Source organism: Plasmodium knowlesi (genome assembly GCF_000006355.2).
Source record: "Plasmodium knowlesi strain H genome assembly, chromosome: 10".
Taxonomy (NCBI): domain Eukaryota; phylum Apicomplexa; class Aconoidasida; order Haemosporida; family Plasmodiidae; genus Plasmodium; species Plasmodium knowlesi.
The window spans coordinates 298329-315743 of NC_011911.2; the positions used below are offsets into that span (position 1 = coordinate 298329).

The 17415-nt window shown below is 38.2% G+C and overlaps 6 protein-coding genes across 6 annotated transcripts; 3 read left to right on the forward strand and 3 right to left on the reverse strand.

Annotated features, from left to right (window-relative positions):
• Window positions 1–978: 978 nt before the first annotated feature.
• On the reverse strand, window positions 979–2067 carry PKNH_1006400 (conserved Plasmodium protein, unknown function; the record flags this gene model as incomplete). The annotated part of the gene is made up of 1 exon (XM_002259510.1): window positions 979–2067. The coding sequence occupies one exon, from the start codon at window positions 2065–2067 to the stop codon at window positions 979–981; it is 1089 nt and encodes a 362-aa protein (XP_002259546.1).
• A 1818-nt stretch (window positions 2068–3885) lies between these two features.
• On the forward strand, window positions 3886–4854 carry PKNH_1006500 (uncharacterized protein; the record flags this gene model as incomplete). Its single annotated transcript, XM_002259511.1, has 1 exon — window positions 3886–4854. One exon carries the CDS (start codon window positions 3886–3888, stop codon window positions 4852–4854), a length of 969 nt encoding a protein of 322 aa, XP_002259547.1.
• A 2326-nt stretch (window positions 4855–7180) lies between these two features.
• PKNH_1006600 (ADP-ribosylation factor GTPase-activating protein, putative) lies at window positions 7181–9466 on the forward strand (the record flags this gene model as incomplete). The annotated part of the gene is made up of 5 exons (XM_002259512.1): window positions 7181–7414; window positions 7595–7689; window positions 8057–8145; window positions 8264–8318; window positions 8476–9466. 5 exons carry the CDS (start codon window positions 7181–7183, stop codon window positions 9464–9466), a joined length of 1464 nt encoding a protein of 487 aa, XP_002259548.1.
• Window positions 9467–10636: 1170 nt separating this feature from the next.
• PKNH_1006700 (conserved Plasmodium protein, unknown function) lies at window positions 10637–11713 on the reverse strand (the record flags this gene model as incomplete). The annotated part of the gene is made up of 1 exon (XM_002259513.1): window positions 10637–11713. One exon carries the CDS (start codon window positions 11711–11713, stop codon window positions 10637–10639), a length of 1077 nt encoding a protein of 358 aa, XP_002259549.1.
• Window positions 11714–13023: 1310 nt separating this feature from the next.
• On the forward strand, window positions 13024–15072 carry PKNH_1006800 (RAP protein, putative; the record flags this gene model as incomplete). Its single annotated transcript, XM_002259514.1, has 1 exon — window positions 13024–15072. The coding sequence occupies one exon, from the start codon at window positions 13024–13026 to the stop codon at window positions 15070–15072; it is 2049 nt and encodes a 682-aa protein (XP_002259550.1).
• Window positions 15073–15201: 129 nt separating this feature from the next.
• PKNH_1006900 (NIMA related kinase 2, putative) lies at window positions 15202–17189 on the reverse strand (the record flags this gene model as incomplete). The annotated part of the gene is made up of 8 exons (XM_002259515.1): window positions 15202–15258; window positions 15373–15492; window positions 15643–15777; window positions 15925–16067; window positions 16275–16409; window positions 16543–16639; window positions 16813–16885; window positions 17083–17189. 8 exons carry the CDS (start codon window positions 17187–17189, stop codon window positions 15202–15204), a joined length of 867 nt encoding a protein of 288 aa, XP_002259551.1.
• Between the last annotated feature and the right edge of the window lie 226 nt (window positions 17190–17415).

Sequence of the window (17415 nt, forward strand, 5' to 3'; positions counted from 1 at the left end):
TCCCCAAGATTAAAGTAACCACATGGTGCTCAATTTTTGCGCTTATTTGTTTTAGGTTTGCCTTAAAAAGGTACAAAAACAAACTGTGCAATGTCCTCGCAACTGGCAACGGTTAAAGGGGAAAAAAAAAAAAAAAAAAAAAAAAAACAGGAGTGATGACACAAGTGTGATTTTTACACAAAGGTATTGGGGGAGTCCCCCCCTCTGAACTGTTATCAACGCAAGGTGTATATTACACGGGCGCTGATGATGAAGTAAGAAATGGCTTATACATGGTGAATTACTTCCCTCTGTTTAATGTTCCGCTAACCGTATGTTCCATCGGTCCACCGTTCCTTTTTAAACCCCTCTCGAAGGATAAATGTCAAATGGGGATGATTCAGCCAAGGAGCCTTCACCCCGTTGCGCAAATGGTCTTCTAATGTATCCACAGTAAAGCACACACTCCTATTATAGTTAAATAAATACGCGTAGATATGTAAACAGATGCCTAAGCCGCAGTACAATTTTTTAATTATACCCACACGTAGGCGCATGTAAATAGTGCCATATAGCGGTTTGCACACAACTCGGTGAAACGACGTGGCATAATCAGTTCCACCAGAGGGTGGACTTTCACCTCCCCATGGATACACAAACTTGGTGAGGAACAAATGGAAGTAATCTCCCCACTGGCATGAGCATCGTGGTTGAAAATCTGCATTTCCATCAGTCATTAGGAGGAACTTTTCCGGTGTGTCCACTTGGGGTTGTTCCCCTGGGGTATAAGGCGGTGGCAACTTGCCCCACGGACAGGAATAGACGCTGGTCGATTTTAATCTGCAGAATGAACTGCGCGTAACAAAAATGGTGTAGAAGCAAAGTGGAGAAATATCGTGGACCAACGACGAAGAGCAACCACTTGGGACAAGGTACTCTTGCCTATTTATACGCATGCCATAGTTATGAATGCAAATGAACCCAATGATTGGAGGGGGGCTAATTGATAAAAAAGTTAATATTCTTGATGGCCGTTTTTTGGACATTATAATTCTTAATGACACTTAACCGAAATTCATTGTTGAGACCATTATCTTGCGATTTGATTTCACAGGGAATTCTAAAAGGTAAGAAAATTCCAGTTTGGGGTTGGAAACGAAAGAGAATGGTCTTTATTTGGTTACTCGCAAAGTGTAGCTGTACATATATCCTCCCCTTTTTACAATCATTAATTAAGTGTTGTAGCAATGTCTTATCTGTAATTATGTGATTTATGCTGACAAGCGCATTAATTGAGTTTATGCCCTGCATTATACCTGGAGATATTGTAATGTCTGCTCCCCCAATGGGATAAGCATTTAAATTCTCAAATAACAAATCATTGATGTACGTTATCTCAGCTTCCCTTTTCATCTTCATAGCATAATTTAAAAAAATTAGCGAATTTTCTTTAGCAAAAATGGCATACAGTTCTTCATGGTTTTTCTGCCACTTTGGAAATTGCCTCTTTGGACTCATCATGAACTGTGCCAGTGCACTATATGTTGAATTGCGATAGCAGTATTCTTCACTCCTTACACCAATGTCATTAGCTGGGTAGTAAAACAATAAAACTTTCCCGATCAGGGTTCCCATAAATAGGTTATTATAATCAAAGTTAAAATTTATCATTAAATCTAATCCCAGTGCATCGTGTACTTGACTACGCTGTCTTTCATTTTGATTGGCAAGTTTTCCGACGTACAACTGCGCACCGATGTCGTTTGGTGAGTAGGAATTATAGATGACTGAATTTACTACGGACGATTTGGATGAAATGTGATTCCCAATTAAGAACCCAATGCAAAATATCACCAAACATACAGCTAGGATACTCGTTATTTGGGTAAATATATAAAAAACGAAACTTTTTAAAAGAGAGACTTCGCTTCCTCTGTCCTTTTTGATAATGTACGTATTTAATTCTCTATTCGTTCGAGGATATGTTTTTACAAACTCATTTATGTCATCTATTGTTTTCACTATTTTCTTATTTTTGTATTTACACTGGTTTACGTCGCTAGTACTGTTCCTGTCCTTTCCCTCCATTTTGTGAGTTCCTCCTTCCGTATGTCGTTTTCCGATCTAACCTCGGTTATTAGTTCTCCCTTCCCGGTGGTAACGCGCTACACTGTGGGGAGTTACCACCCTATTGTAAAACGACCCACTTGCGCAAGGTAGCCTATCTCAACGAGGGCAACGCGGTTGAAACTTACCTGTTAAATCATTGTGTTTGCTCTGCATCCTGATTTGGCAATTCAGCATGGCTACGTGTCAAAAGGGACCTTCCCCGGTGTTCACACAAAAGATATGCAAAGGAAAGGTCACACATTAATACACCTATCAGAGGAATGCTTTAGAAAGATATCTACCGTGCGGTGACACTCTCCCCAAATGTGAACGCAGATAAGAAAAAAAAAAAAAAAAAAAAAAAAAAAAAAAAAAGGCCAACTTCAGATTCCCAATATACAAACGCTTCGTACTATGGAAAATTCAGCAAAAGTTGCGCACTTGCGGGAGAAATGCACCCCACGTGTTACCACCTGTGGGGTGTATGAACCTCCATGTAAAGAGCACACACATACGTAGCACATATGTACAGAAGTTACACTGACCCTAGACTTCCGCACTGCTTTACCCTTCCAAACATGCGCAATTAGGACACCTCACCCGTTCGGCCAGAAAGATAAATGGTGTATAATCCATGGAAGAATGAATTCTTCCGTCCTGCGTTTGTTTAGCGCAAAATTCTTTTTCATCGCCCCTACGTCTGCCTTCGCGGGAAATGCTAAATTGTTGAGCACTCTCCGCGATTTTCACTTCACGCATTAACATGGACATTTCACAAGTGCATAAAACATAGGATTATTTACTTACACGTGTAACATATCAGTGCTTTCACTAAAGTCGACCACTTCTCCTATGCCTCAGTTTACCTTAAAACACCCGCTGCAAATTGTTAAGGACAAGACTATGCCTCCTCTGGTGAACAAAGGCTGCACGGGGATGTGGGCCCCCACCCTAAATCATGCATTCGCTAACAAGTACGCACAAAAATTTGGGAGGAAAATATATATAAATTCGGTTATCGAATTTGTTGATTTATTAAGGGATAAATTTCCACTCGCTCTCAGTGAACGCGAAGGGAGTATAGCTTAACGTAGTGATCCATGTTGTACTTCACTCAACCTTCCCCCAATTTAACAAAAAAAAAAAAAAAAGAGGAAAAATCTGCTAAAATTTATGTTACATATTTGTATCTATTTTGGCTTTTTCTTTCCTTAAACATTTTTAAAAAGAACAATTTGTAAATTTTTGGAAAGGTTACCCCTTTGCAGCTCTCTAGCTAGCCACTTATTGATGCATATTTTTATTGCTGTTTTCGCTATACTCAGCGTAGCATTTTTTTTTCTAGTCCTTTTAAAAGGTCAAACATAGCCCCTTTTCTGTGGAACCAAGTTCATCATTCCTCCTCACTGAGAAGCTTTCAGAAGTGAGGGGAAGTAATAAACGAGTAACTATGTCGAAGTTTCTTACGTAGTATAATAAGGATGCTACGCAGTAATACTTATTGGTGTAGAGCCAAATTGTATACTTGTCTGTATAGTATGTATTAGCAGAAGGATGAAACGCTGATGTAGCCGTCACGTAAAAAATGCTCCCAACATATAAATAGTCCCTTCGGTAAAACCTTTCAACGTCCACTTATATAGTCCTATATATGTGTATATGTGTACATGTGTACATCCTCAAAAGGGACTTTGATTCGCCTCAGGAAAAAGTCTCCCATAAGAAGCAGGTGAAGATTGAATAATGCAACAGAGACGCCAGAGGAAAAGCTCTTAGATATTTGGGGAAGCTTCGAAAATGAGTAGAGTATATACATCCATCGAGTGTGAGTCAACTGTCTTTGATGTAGAATTTCATCCGAAATTGGATGTAATATGTGCGGGCCTTTTCGATGGAAACTTATTATTATACAAATTAAAGGAAGAAAAAAAGAAATTTGAAAAAAAATGGAACATATACAACCACAAAAAAACAGTAAGTTGTGTGTCCTTCTCAAGTAACGGAAAGAAAATTCTAGCAGCGTCATCTGACAATAAATGCTCCCTCACAGATATTACCGGCAAGCTGATTTGGACCAATACATGTCATAACCATTCCATATGCTCAGTTCTGTTTACAAGTGCAAATACATTTTTAAGTGCTGACGAAACGGGGATTATGAAACACTGGGATATGAGAGATGAATCGAAAAAACCTATTCACAAAATAAAAGAATTTGATGATACCATTTCAAGTATGATTTTAAATGACGATGAAAAATCTGTTATCGTTTCTTCTGGAGGTTCCTTAGCTCTTTTTGATATTCTAAATAAGAAGAAAATTGTTACTCATAGTGTATCAGAAGAATATAAGGATGAATTTTTGTGCTCCAATTTGCTCGCACATAATGGAAAAATTGTGTGTACCACTATGAATGGCAATATTACCATATTTTCAAAACAACCTTGGGCTAACATGGAGGGGAAAATGAAAGCTAGCAAAGACATGATAAGCACATTTGTGAAGTTGGATGAGTATACAATCCTGTTTGGCACAGCTGATGGGGTTATAAAGGTTGCTCATATTTTACCCAGCAAAATGGGGGATATAATTGCCAATCAGGAAGGTGGTGAGAGCGTTGAAAAGTTAGCTATTAACAAGAAAAAAAAACTCCTTGCTAGTATATCGCACAATTCTTCTATTCATTTCTATCCAATTCATATAGATAGTTCGCATACATCGGGCAAAATTAAAAAAAAGAAGAAGTCCTTCTTCCATGATTTGTAGGAGGGAATGATTTACCTTACCCTTCCACTGACTCCTAAATTGCGCCAACATACTAAGGCAGTTTTTATTTCCTTCCATATTTGTTCCATCAATGGCAGACTTGCATCGCAATGTTTACCATTAGCATATAGCGCATAAATGTGCTAATAACAGTTGGTATAAATCCATCGGAGGAAGAAACCTACATTACCGTTTTGTTCACCAAAAGAGGGGCGCATTACACAGTATATAATATGTTCCTCCCGTCGGAACAACTGACAAAGGGAAGCGCATCACTCTTCCTCACCAGTTTGTAGCCACTCAAACGTGCACATATATGTGGTCATATTTCTACGCACATGTGGACGTAGGTATGGACATATATACTATACTTTTCACCACTCCCGGGAGTGGTGAAAAGCCCCACTCAAGCGTGACTTTAGAGCATTTGCATTGTCATATCCCATTTATCGCGTATACATATTAATCACACATACGCAAGTTCCCTACTACCATATGTTGTTTCGTAACAGTTCATGTGCAATTATACACGTTATATGTGAATTTGTACCGTTTGCCTTTTTTCTTCCCTCCCGTCTTAAACCCCCTTCCGCACAGTCAGCTGCGGTAACTAAACGAACACACACATAGACCAGTTGTTTGTTAATATTTGAACAAAACCGCTAAAAATTTTTGGAAATGCGAACGCATACGTAATGTGTGTGCATGTCCGATCGCATTAATATCTCTCAAACGAACACCGTTCTTTGGGTGAAAGAACGAGAAAAAAATTCATGCAGGAGATAGAAAAAGTGGTGAGATAGCCTTTGTACCATGTTAATAAGGTTATCTGTGTATAGTGCCCTAACCATGGGATACACACGCTCAAAACAGATCTACATTTTTACCTCCTCCCTCATTGGCATGCATTAAAATGGATTACCAAATAATAAAGAAAAAAAAAAAAAAAAAAGTAATATGCTGATCGACGGATAGGAATTCTGTTTGTTCTATAAAGCTAAGAATGCCTCTAAAATTGGGAAGTCTTTTTTTTTTTTTTGGGGTCACCTTCAATCCCATCTTTTTATGACTGTTCGTTGGTTACAATTACTCATGAAAGGAGTGTTCTTACCAAGGGGGGTTTTCACATGAGCGTGGGAAATGTGAACAGGAAGAACGTTCATACGTATCTTTACATATGTACATGTATTTATGTGCGATAGGGGCGTACCTTACATATGCATTCCATGCGTCCGTATACAAGGTGTACGCAAATACAAGTCTCTCCCCTCCCCCTCTACAGGACGCTGGTACGATAAACAATCTTGCCCGTAGGAATTTCCGTGTGACTTCCACTACGCGTACTGGAAAAAAAAAAAAGAAAAGAAACAAAACGAGGAAAGATGGAAAGGTTAAAACCTAACAGTAGATCGCGCTCTTTGAGATTTCAGTAATAAGTCCCATAAGAATGCCCCTAACTAAACCTACGCATATATATGTGTATACATATGAACATATATGTATGCAATACCCGTATCGTCGACTTCGTGCAAGGGTGATCTTGGGAAGTGATTTTTTTTTTTTTTTTTTTTTTTTTGCAATGTCGCACCCTCTCATTACATCGCAGAGTAGGGCATAGCGTAGCCTATCATCTCAATTCACTCCCCATTTTGTTTTTCCAAGAGGTTTGCTCACTGACCATACACCTCCCGGTAAATTAACCCACTTTATATATCAAACTGACAACATTACCGAATTATGTTGAAATGAAGCAAACACATGATTTAAGTTCCCCTTCTGTGTGAAAAAAAAAAAAAAAAAAAAAAAACTGTGGTTAAAGTTATAATGATGAGGCATTTATTTTAACACGATTTGTGTATACGCAAATGGATGAGTAAAAAACATGTTTATATTTATGTGCAGATATACACATGCGTCATACACTTGTTTACACCTTGATGTTGATGCAAAACAGAGAATACACCGTTTTTGGTAAAGAGGCATATTGTGCGCTTTGAAAAATTGCTAGCAGTTGGTTGAAGTAACAGGTGACTGAATCCTACCACAACGCTGCTCTCATACTTGTATGTCGGCACCTGCATACGCATGTGTGTAATGGTCTCCGCCAAGAAGCACATGCAAAATTGAACGCAAACTCCAGCGCAACCGCTAAGTCCGCATCGTGCCAAGGCGTGTGTATGTAAACATATAATTTAAGTATATACATATGCGCATATGCACAAATGCTTATATGTACGTTTCTGCATAGTGGTCTACACCATCAGAAAGAACGAAAAGAACACCACCAACAAGGCGACATACTTATGCTCACAAGACGTGGTCGAGGATGCATATTTCCAACAAGAGTAGTAATTCCTACCAACGTGATATAGATAACATTACCAAAATCAAAGGAAACAACAAATGTGCAGATTGTGGAGCCAAATCCCCAAGATGGGCAAGCATCAACTTGGGCATCGTAATATGCATAGAGTGTTCAGGAATTCACCGAAATTTAGGTGTTCACATTTCCAAAGTGAAGTCCTTAACGCTGGATAAAATTATGCCACAATGGATACATGTAATTTTTTTTTTTTTTTTTTCCCAAATGGCTTCCTCTTTGTTTTATTTTGCCGTTTTTACCTTCTCTCGTCTTCACGCTTCTGTCACAACTTTCGTCCTCTTCTCCTTATTCCTCATCCTATTATTATTATTATATTATTTTTATTTTTATTTTTTTCCCCTTTTATTCCAATTGAAGTGTATAAGGACCATAGGGAACGATTTGTCCAACTCCTACTACCTGTACAACTTACCCGCGGATACGTACAGACCAAAGCAAGGAGATTCCTCAGTGTAAGTATGAGCTGCAGTTATATAGCAAGCTATTGGGGTAGCCACTTGTTATGTTAGTTCTGCGTTGGACAGTCTATATACATTTGGCCTTTCCTCTAACACTTTCATGGATTATATATGAGAGGAGTGTCAGTCCCCCCCCCCCTATCAACAACCTGCAAACGCAACCTCCACATGGAAGATGCTCTTCAATTGGAACGCGTGACTATTAGTGCCTCACGTGTGTATATTAATATGTTTACATATGCAAATTCCCGTTAAATATCAGGAACCATGCAAATATCTACAGCTAGTGGTTCCCCTGACACGTGGTTATATATACTCTTATGCATTCAAACAAACATGTGCAAATTCCCTCCACGTACAGAATTATGCAAAACTGGATAAAAAATAAGTATGAAAAGAAGTTGTATGCGCCCGCGAATAGGAAGGAACCCTATCAGTACTACGTGGAAGGTACCCGCGCACATGTCATCTAGTGTGCATACTTGCATATAATTATTCTCACGCGAATGTATTTCTCCCCTTGTACTCAACTCTATCCACTTGTGCTCCGTTCCGCTCTGCCTTGTAGGGGTGGACCCCGCAAGTTGCCTCCCACTGAAGGATCCCACGAAGGCGGAAGTCAAGTGAGAAAAGAGAAACCCATCGAAGAATAATGAAATGTGCATTCGCGGAAACATATTCCTGTGCACATGCATGTAGAGTAAACGAACGAGCTAGAGGGACGCCACCAACTGAGGAAACATGTTTCTCCCCCCCCTCCCCCCTCTTCTATCTTTACAGAGAACAAATAATGGAGAATGTAAACAGCTTAGACATTTTTGACTCCCTCAAAATATTTGATAATAAAAAAATAGAAGAAACTATGCGAAATAAAAAGAGCAGTAACAATAATGATAAGGAAACAGACCTAATAACTGAACCGCCAAGGAAGGAACCCGTGAAGAAAAAAATATATATGAATGATAATTTCTATTCATTTGAAAACATACCCTATAGGGAAAATAATTACACTAGCGTCAATAACGATACCAGGAACCCCTCCAAGGATTCCTATTTTTTCAACGACTTTGCTAATATGGGTAGTTCAAATAACAAATCAGCCAACATGAACGTTCCGAAGGAGGTAAAACATACAGGTAAGGGTAATGACCCGTGTAATAGGGACAAGAGTTTTTCTTATTTGGAAGAAGTCAAAAAAATGAACCCGCATACTGATGGCACAGGTGGACATTATATGAGTAATAGCCGAAGCAACAGCCAAAGCAATAGCCAGAGTAACAGTCGGGACATTAGCCAAAGTAACAGCCAAAATATCAGTCCAAGGAATAGCCAGAACAAAGTCCTAAGCAGCAGTATGATAAATATCGGAGGGAAAGCCGAACCGTCCAAATTCAACGAGAAAAAAAACTTCGGTAGCTTCAGCACGCTTTCGGAGAAAGAACTTAGAGACGCAAAAGTGCAAGCAGCAAAAAAATGTATTGCGAGACTTTTCGCCAACTCGAAAAATATTTCCTTTTCAGAAAAAAATAAAATTAATACGGGCTTAAATAATTTGGATAACCAAGTTGGGATTGTAAAGAATCCTGTAGGAAATATACACTGTAATACAATAAATGCAGATAAACACAATTCTTTCGAAGTATTTCGTCCAAAAAATGCAAAAAGTGATCATCCAGATAGGAACCATTTGGACATGTTCACCGATAAAGAGAAGATGAACAATTTAAAAAATGAAAATAAAGGCGACAAAGATTTTGATTTTTTTCTTTAAGTCAAACACAGTGATGTTACACACATTAGGGGTACACCTGTGGAAATGCTATTATGAAAATATGCCTATGTTTGAAGTACAATATGACCTTACCAACGGGACACACATGTTTGTTTAAAAATGCTTGATTGTTTGTGACTCACCCCACATTTTTCCTCCATATGGGAGGGGAGCCTCCTCATGTTATGATAACGTTGCCAAAAAAGTAAAAAGGAATATAAGAAGGATGCTACAAAGGTGTTGTGAAGTTATGCAGCGTTCACCTCATAAGTATCTCATTTTGTAATTAACTTTTTTTTTATCAACTTTTTTTTTTTTACTTCTTCCGTTTGGATTTCCAACGTGAACTTTCACCAAAACGACATTTTTTATGTGACAACTGGGTCTATACTACGCACATGCATATATGTGCACTTACACACGTTTATGTGAACTCCTTTGTGTGCAAACGTTTATTTATACACATTTGTTCGCATACATTTAATTATTTTATTTTTTTTTAATGACAACCCCCCTGCAATATTTGTTATTTTTTAAAAGTATATCGCTGGATCCTTGTGACCCCTACACGCTTCCTTGCCGCAGTGACATTTTCGCAGAGCCCATGTGAGCGTGCACACATGAACATATATGTGTGCGTGTAGGAAGAGAACAAGTATAGTCGCAATGTGCTCCACTGATTTATAGACACACACACACACATACACACTTGCTTGGACCACGCATATGTTGCCGTGTGTATGTCTTCCCTCGTTTGTTAGTTGTTTTTATAAAAGTGGTATATACCACACACATGCGAATGAGTCCTTGTTTGTTAACCATCCCTTTTCACTTCCGTCAGTTGCTCACCTTTTTTTTGTGTTCATTAAGGAAGCATCCCCTTTATGTGCGCGAAAACCGCCTGCGTGGACGAACTTATTTTCTATAATTAAAACGCCAACTGAAGGAGTTAAACCCTTTTTTGATAAGGAATAAGTACCTTTTGCAAAAATGCAGAATAACGCCACAGATATAGGAGGAACTAATGTTGGAAATTACCCCATGTTTGCGAAAAAGGACAAGGGAGTATTGATAAGTCGGGTTAATTTAAAATTTTAAAATGTGCAATGTGCGCAAAGCTTTTTTTTTTTTTTTTTTTTCTGCTTTTCCTCATTACATGAACTTCTCCTCTCACGAAGCGCCTTTCCTGTACTCACGCAAAGCATTCAAAGCTTTATAAAAAAATACCAAAAAAAGGGAAAAGACAAAGGGGAAAATATAAAGCATTTGAAGAAGGTTAAAAAACAAATCATACAAAATAAACAAAATCATTACACACACAAAGGAAAACAAAAAAGCGTAGTTAAAATAACTTATGTTCATATTCTTCATGTTGTACTTCAAATGGAGGAAAGTAAAATAAATATGGATTAAAAAGAGGAGAAATAACAAAGTGACAAGTACCATGGGAATAATTGAATTTACCCTCTTCTGCTTAGTCTCTCCATACATTATGCTTCTTTTCCGAATTATAGGAAGAGAGTAATAATCCTTGTGATTTTGTACCACGTGTTTATGCGTATACATTTGGTCCCTTCTGTGTAGTTCCTTTCTCATGACGCTCCGAACTACGGCGTTTTCTTTTTCGTACAAGGGGTACAGTACGATCGGTAAATGGTTCAAAAAATGCAAGTACAATTTGAAGAAATGGATTTTTACAAAATTACTCCCATCTGTTAAGAATAGGTCAAATGTGTAGTACCCATCAAACGGTATTAAATTAACAAACAAAAAGGACACCTTCGAAATGACTAGATTTTCCTCCAACTCGTTGGTAAAAATAAACGTTTCATCTTCTTTTAAATCTTGCACTGTGCTTTGGCACGTATATTTTTTACCCTCCCTGTCGACACACTCTTTCTCCAATTGTTTCACCAAAAGAATGACTAACTTTGTCTTATCGAATTTTTTCTGTACTTTAAATGTACACTGAATGCTTAACATTTCGTACGAGTCGATCTGTTCGTCTAGTAAAATGTACCCCTCTGACTTGGGGTCTCTATTGTGTGTACCTTCATTTGGGAAAATCTCACTTAACACAATCTTTTCCTCCTTCTTATTTCCCGAAAATACCACGGCGGTAATGTTCGCCTTGTGTAGGAGCAGGAAATCTCCATTCAGTTCCCCCTCCCCGTGGTTACTATTTGCTCCCTTCACATTGATATAATTTGTTATGAATAAGGCAAAAATAAAAAAAAAAATTCGCATCTTGGAGTTTCGTGCAGTTCATCTTTCGATGGATATGAGGCTCTTTTTTTCTTCTTTTTTTTTTTTTTTTTTTTTTTTTTCCATGTCATGCGGCATGTATAACTAATCCATTTTAACAAGTGTAAAGATCTTCATTGGGGGGATGGGGAAGCTCCAAGAGTGTGAATCCTAACCAAGGGGAAATTATATACTCTATAATTATGCGTATAAATGATACAAATATGAATACGCTAGGGGATTATATCGATCACATAAAGGTACACTCCACGCATCAATGGTCCCTATCAAATTGTTCACCACGATTGGGACCAATCACTATAAGTGTAATGCTTTCCTCTGGGAAGCAGTTATAGGGATGCATATGTGTCGTGCGTTTTATTTTACGCAGTGTAGGGAATACTCTTCATAAATTAGCCACGTTATCCTGTATAGGGCACGCCCATTTACAGATGTACTTACCACGCCTCTTCTTCCCACCATGACCCGATGACCACAGTACTCAAGGTCGTCAACACAGTCTGTTGCATTTGAAAAAGCAAAGAAGTAAAAAGGGAAGGGAGGTGCCATATTACACGCAGTACCCCATCCCGCATCACCAAATGTAATCCAAAAATATACAGAAGAATCGATAAAACTAGGAAACAAACAAAAACCACATGGAGCAAAATCGCTCAAAGGTTAAAAGCCCGCTGGTACAAAAAGGTGGAACACCAGATTGTGCCATTAAAAAAAAGGAGTAGCAAGGTTAATACATAGTCCTGAAAAATGTGCCAAGATTCATCACACAAACGGATATAGCACAAATGCAGTTGAACATTATAAAGTAACGTACCCAATATGAAGTACCAAAATGCTTAGCACAAAGGGATGAAACTGCTTATATGATGATCAACGTGCTTAAACTTAGGGTCATGGAAACATTCAGGGGGACATAGCAGCTACGCCACAACTTGCTACGAAGAAGTGACTAGGAAATCTTTTCCATCATGAGGGCTTCTTACAAAGAATAAAAAAAAAAAAAAAAAAAAAAAAAAAAAAAAAAGTGTAGGACAAGCCTAACAATTTGGTAATATGAAACCAGTAAGGGGGTGGGTACCTGAACTTGGTTCCCACTTTTTTCTTCCCCCTGTTAAAGTGGTAAAGCAACATATAGGAAGAACCAAATCACAGAGAATGATCTGCCCAAATGGAAGAACAAAGAACACATTTTTATTGCCGTAAGATGATGGGAATGTATCCAAAACTATCCTAAGCAAAAGTGTTGAACCGTGAAGAATAATTCCCATTCGAAGTCCTCCCAAAACGGAACAATGCCGCAGTGCTTGGGGAGATCTCCTATATTTTTTTCTTCACAAAGAACTATTTTTAGCGTGTTTAAAAGAACGTTGAGCAATGCCAAGGAAAATCTAATAGATGCAGAAAGCAGGAAGATCGAAAAGACGATCCTCTACATGGAACAATGCATAGCAGAAGAAAATGAGCAAAACAAAAACTTACTTAACTTCAAAACGGTCCATGATCAAGAGGACAAATTGAGAAGCATACACATGAACCTATTGAAAATGTCGTATATGTTAAAAAATATGAGAATCAATGAGCAGAAATGGCTAGCCATTTATAAGCAAATTAGCAACCTCCAGCCTCTGGATAGAAATCTCTTCAGAGGAAAAGCAAAGAAACATACCTGCAAAATGGAAAAAATGGATCAAGAATATGACAGTTCATGGTGTAAAGAACATTTCCCCAATGGAGCAGTACATGATCAAATTTTCCGCAAATATAATCTGCTAAACTTAGACGCATGTTATATATTTATTTTTAATGTTTCGATTGGACATCTCATGAACTACCTCTGGCTGTACACAACAAGCAACTATTTGTTAATATTAAACTGTTGCGCAAAATTTTTCCATTTTTTCTTCAATCTGCACAGGAGAAAGGGTCTCCAAAAATTAAACTTCATTTATCTGAAGTCTGATATACATAATTATGGAGACAACATTAAGAATTTGAAAAATAAGAACAACCATGTCATCAGATGTGGGAAAAATTCCACCATCGCTTATCACTACGAAGAGCTGTACAATTTGAAATATCACCAAATAGTTACTTACAAAATAAATCTCATGACGCAGGTATTTGGGAATTTAAATTATGACCTATTAGACGGTGTACAATTGGCCCAGCTAGCTAATTTTTTCTACGTAGTAACGAAATGCGGAGTAATAAGTGAAAAAGGCGTACAACATTTTCTGAGTTATTATTTTCAAATGGCAAAAAAGGGGGCATCACCAAGCAAGTTGGCCTCAAACAACGTGGTGCTGAATGACGTGCTACCGAATGACATGGTGCCGAATGACATGGTGCCGAATGATGTGGTGCTCTTTTCCCAACTCATCAGCACGATGTACTATTCTAAAATTGTCCACTTTGAATTGTTGTCCCATTTGGTTAGCTCCTTCAGAAGGGTCCACCTCGACTCCCCCCACATTTGCAAAAGAGGCCTATTCGACAGCTACCTTAAACTGCTAACATTGGTAAAACTGACTGATCAAAATATGTACATATATACCTATTGCAAGCATTACATTTTGAGTGGGGACACAGAAGATACAACTCACATGTCCAACATTTGCAACTTCTTTTTCGTGTCGTCCATTGTCGGCCTGTTTAACTTCCCCCTGATGAAGTTTTACATCAATTTTTTAAAAAAAAAAAAAAAGGGTAACACAAAATTTAAAAATTCCACAGCGCATAAAATTTACTACACCTTGTTAGGGTGGGACATAATGCTGAATAGATTCATAAAAAATGTAGATGAAGAAAGGAGAGAAATGATCGATCTGGCAATCCTAAATTTTGAGAGCAAAAATATTCACTACTGGTTTTCAAACAAAGTCCTTTACGACTTTTCCGATTTATCCCATCAAATAATCTACCTAACCCTTTTTTTTAAAAATAAATTTATGCTCAAAAAGGAGGAAAAAAATTACTACTTTAATCAGAGTGTCATATTCCACATATTGAAGAAACACTACAGGAATGTAATCTATGAATACGTAACAAACGAAAAAATTCCTCTGGATGTCTACATTAAGGTTCGTAATAATAATCAGCAGAAAAATATCGCCATCGAGTTTAATGGTAGAACACACTACATCTTAGTGCTTACCAAGGAGGGGCACTCAACAGGCACTGTTCAGTACACAATGAAAGAAAACTGCAATACCAAGTATAAAATGTGGATCCTCTCAAACATAAATTTTTACACTATTTCTGTTTCATATTACTACTGGAATGAGTTGCATGAATATCAGAAGGAGCAACACTTGCTTCATGCGACGCAACTCCTTCAATAAGGGGCAGATGCATTATGCTCTTTTAGCATGGGATGGCACCTTAAACGATTTGTATACATATTCTCCTTCATGCTCAGGTGATAAAGTCTCCAATGAGTGGCCATAAATTTGTGGTGATTTTCTGGAATACTATTTCTCCTTTCCTCTTTTGCTTAATATCTCTTTTTTTAGTAAATGTGCCTCCGTCTGTAAAATAGGAATGAATTTTTTTTTTTTTTTTTTTTTTTTTTTTTTCTTCTTTCCTCTGTAGTATGCATCGCCAATTTTAGGTGTACTTAAGGCGGAACCACTTCTCCGCACCTGCAAATAATCGGACGCGATAATATCGCACGAGGTGGGTCTATCCTCGGAGTTTTTTTTTAACATCCAATGGCACAAGTATATCAGGTCTTTCGAATAGCTTGTTGGCAGGGGCTCTGGCTGCGGGGCAATATTTTAGAAAAGGGTAGTCTTGTTTTATTTTGGGTTCTACGGAGTTTGGTAAATTTGTCATAAAAGGGGCAAAGCCTATCGCAATATTGCGCCATTTTTGTGGACATTTTTTCTGTTTTGCTTCACGGCTGCGCGCACCTCCTCTTCGCAAATTTTTTGGGCTGTCGATAGCATGTTGGAATGCTCCGACTTGAAGGGGTGTCGGAGACTCATGAGCTCGTATAGTATCACGCCAAGGGACCAGATGTCTGCGGGGAAGCTGTAGGCCTCGTTCTAGGGGGGCACCGGCGCAGAAGGGTAGGAGAATTTGGGTACACACAAAATGGGGGGTAAAACCCAGAATGACCAACTGTCGAATGAAAAAACTTCTACGCTGCGTGAACGGAAACAAAACAACCGGAAAGGTAAAATGCGACCTACCTTGCAAATCTCTGGAGCCATGTACCCAATGGTACCACACAATGTACTTGTTTGTTCTGTGTTCTCCAAAATTTTGGCGAGCCCAAAATCACCCACCTTAGCCCTCTCTTCATCATCCAGAAATATATTGTTGCATTTTAAGTCTTAAAAAAGAGGGGAAGAGAGGGAAATTATTTTATTCAAAAGCATCAAGGTGTCTGAAAAGGGAATATTATCATGCTAAGTAGAGGAATGTTGACACGGGTAAAAGATAAGCGGCGACTTCTTTTTTTTTTTTTTTTTTTTTTTTTCCATAATTTGGACAACCGTTTCGTTCGTCTACGTAAGCAAAGAGTGGAGCACTTAATTACCCCTATGTATGAGCTTCCTGTCGTGCATAAATTTGATGGCAGTAATTATCTGTAAGAACCATCTTTTTATTTTCCTCTCGGGAATCAACGTATTCGCTTTTTTATACCTTTTTATGTATTTACTCAAATCTCCTTCTACATTTCGTGAAAAAAAAAAAAAAAAAAAAAAAAAAAAGTGAGTCAGGCCCTAATCTCCATAGAAAAATTACAAACATTTACTCACACACAGCAATGTTAAAAAAGGGTGTAAAGGAAAAAAAGGCCTTACTGGAACAGAAGTCCATAGCAACGTACAAAATGTTGTCCTCCAGGAACGCTTCTTTATATCGCACGATGAATGGGTGAACGGATACCTCGATTAATGCCTTGGACATGTGCAAAGGAGAAAAAAAAAGGAAAATATGATAAAGTAACTCATGATCAAGTAACAACAACATCGGATGAGCAACACCCCCATGCATCTCCACAACATCCTCTACTTAACAGACTGATGTGTATTCACGCACTCGTTCCTCCCCACGCCATTTCGAATGCATACTTTCAGTTCATTTACGACGTTCATTTTTTCCTTGTGGTTCATGCACGACATATCTAGCTGCTTAACGACGAAGCTGAGGGGGAATGTTCATAGGTAGGCGCGAAAATGTGTTTACGTGTTAATGTGAACGCGCTTAGAATACACGCCCTTCACGAAATTCATCTTAACATGAAAGTCGACACTTGATCAGTTCCACAGATGAAGCACATTCAATTGCGAGGGCCAAACATAAGGCACTTCCCTACAAGGGCAAACCCTCAATACACGTACATTTCCCCCTGGGCGCTCTTTACTGCTGTGACAATTCCAAATGACCCCCGCCCGATAGATTTTATAACCTCATAAGGACCTATTTTCTTCGATGTAGACGTGGACATTTTGGGCAGTAATGTGGTGATACCTCTGTTCTTTCCACCGTCTTTGTCTTAGGTGAATGTTGTAAAGGCAGAAAAAAAAAAAAAAAAAAAAAATCGCATAACTTCACAAATATATAAACATTTCCCCAATTAATTCTGGTCCATATAGTCCTCCCTCAAAAGAACACAGAATTATTCTCCATTATATTCTCAAACGTGAAAAAGTTCTTTTTCACTTTAAAGACGC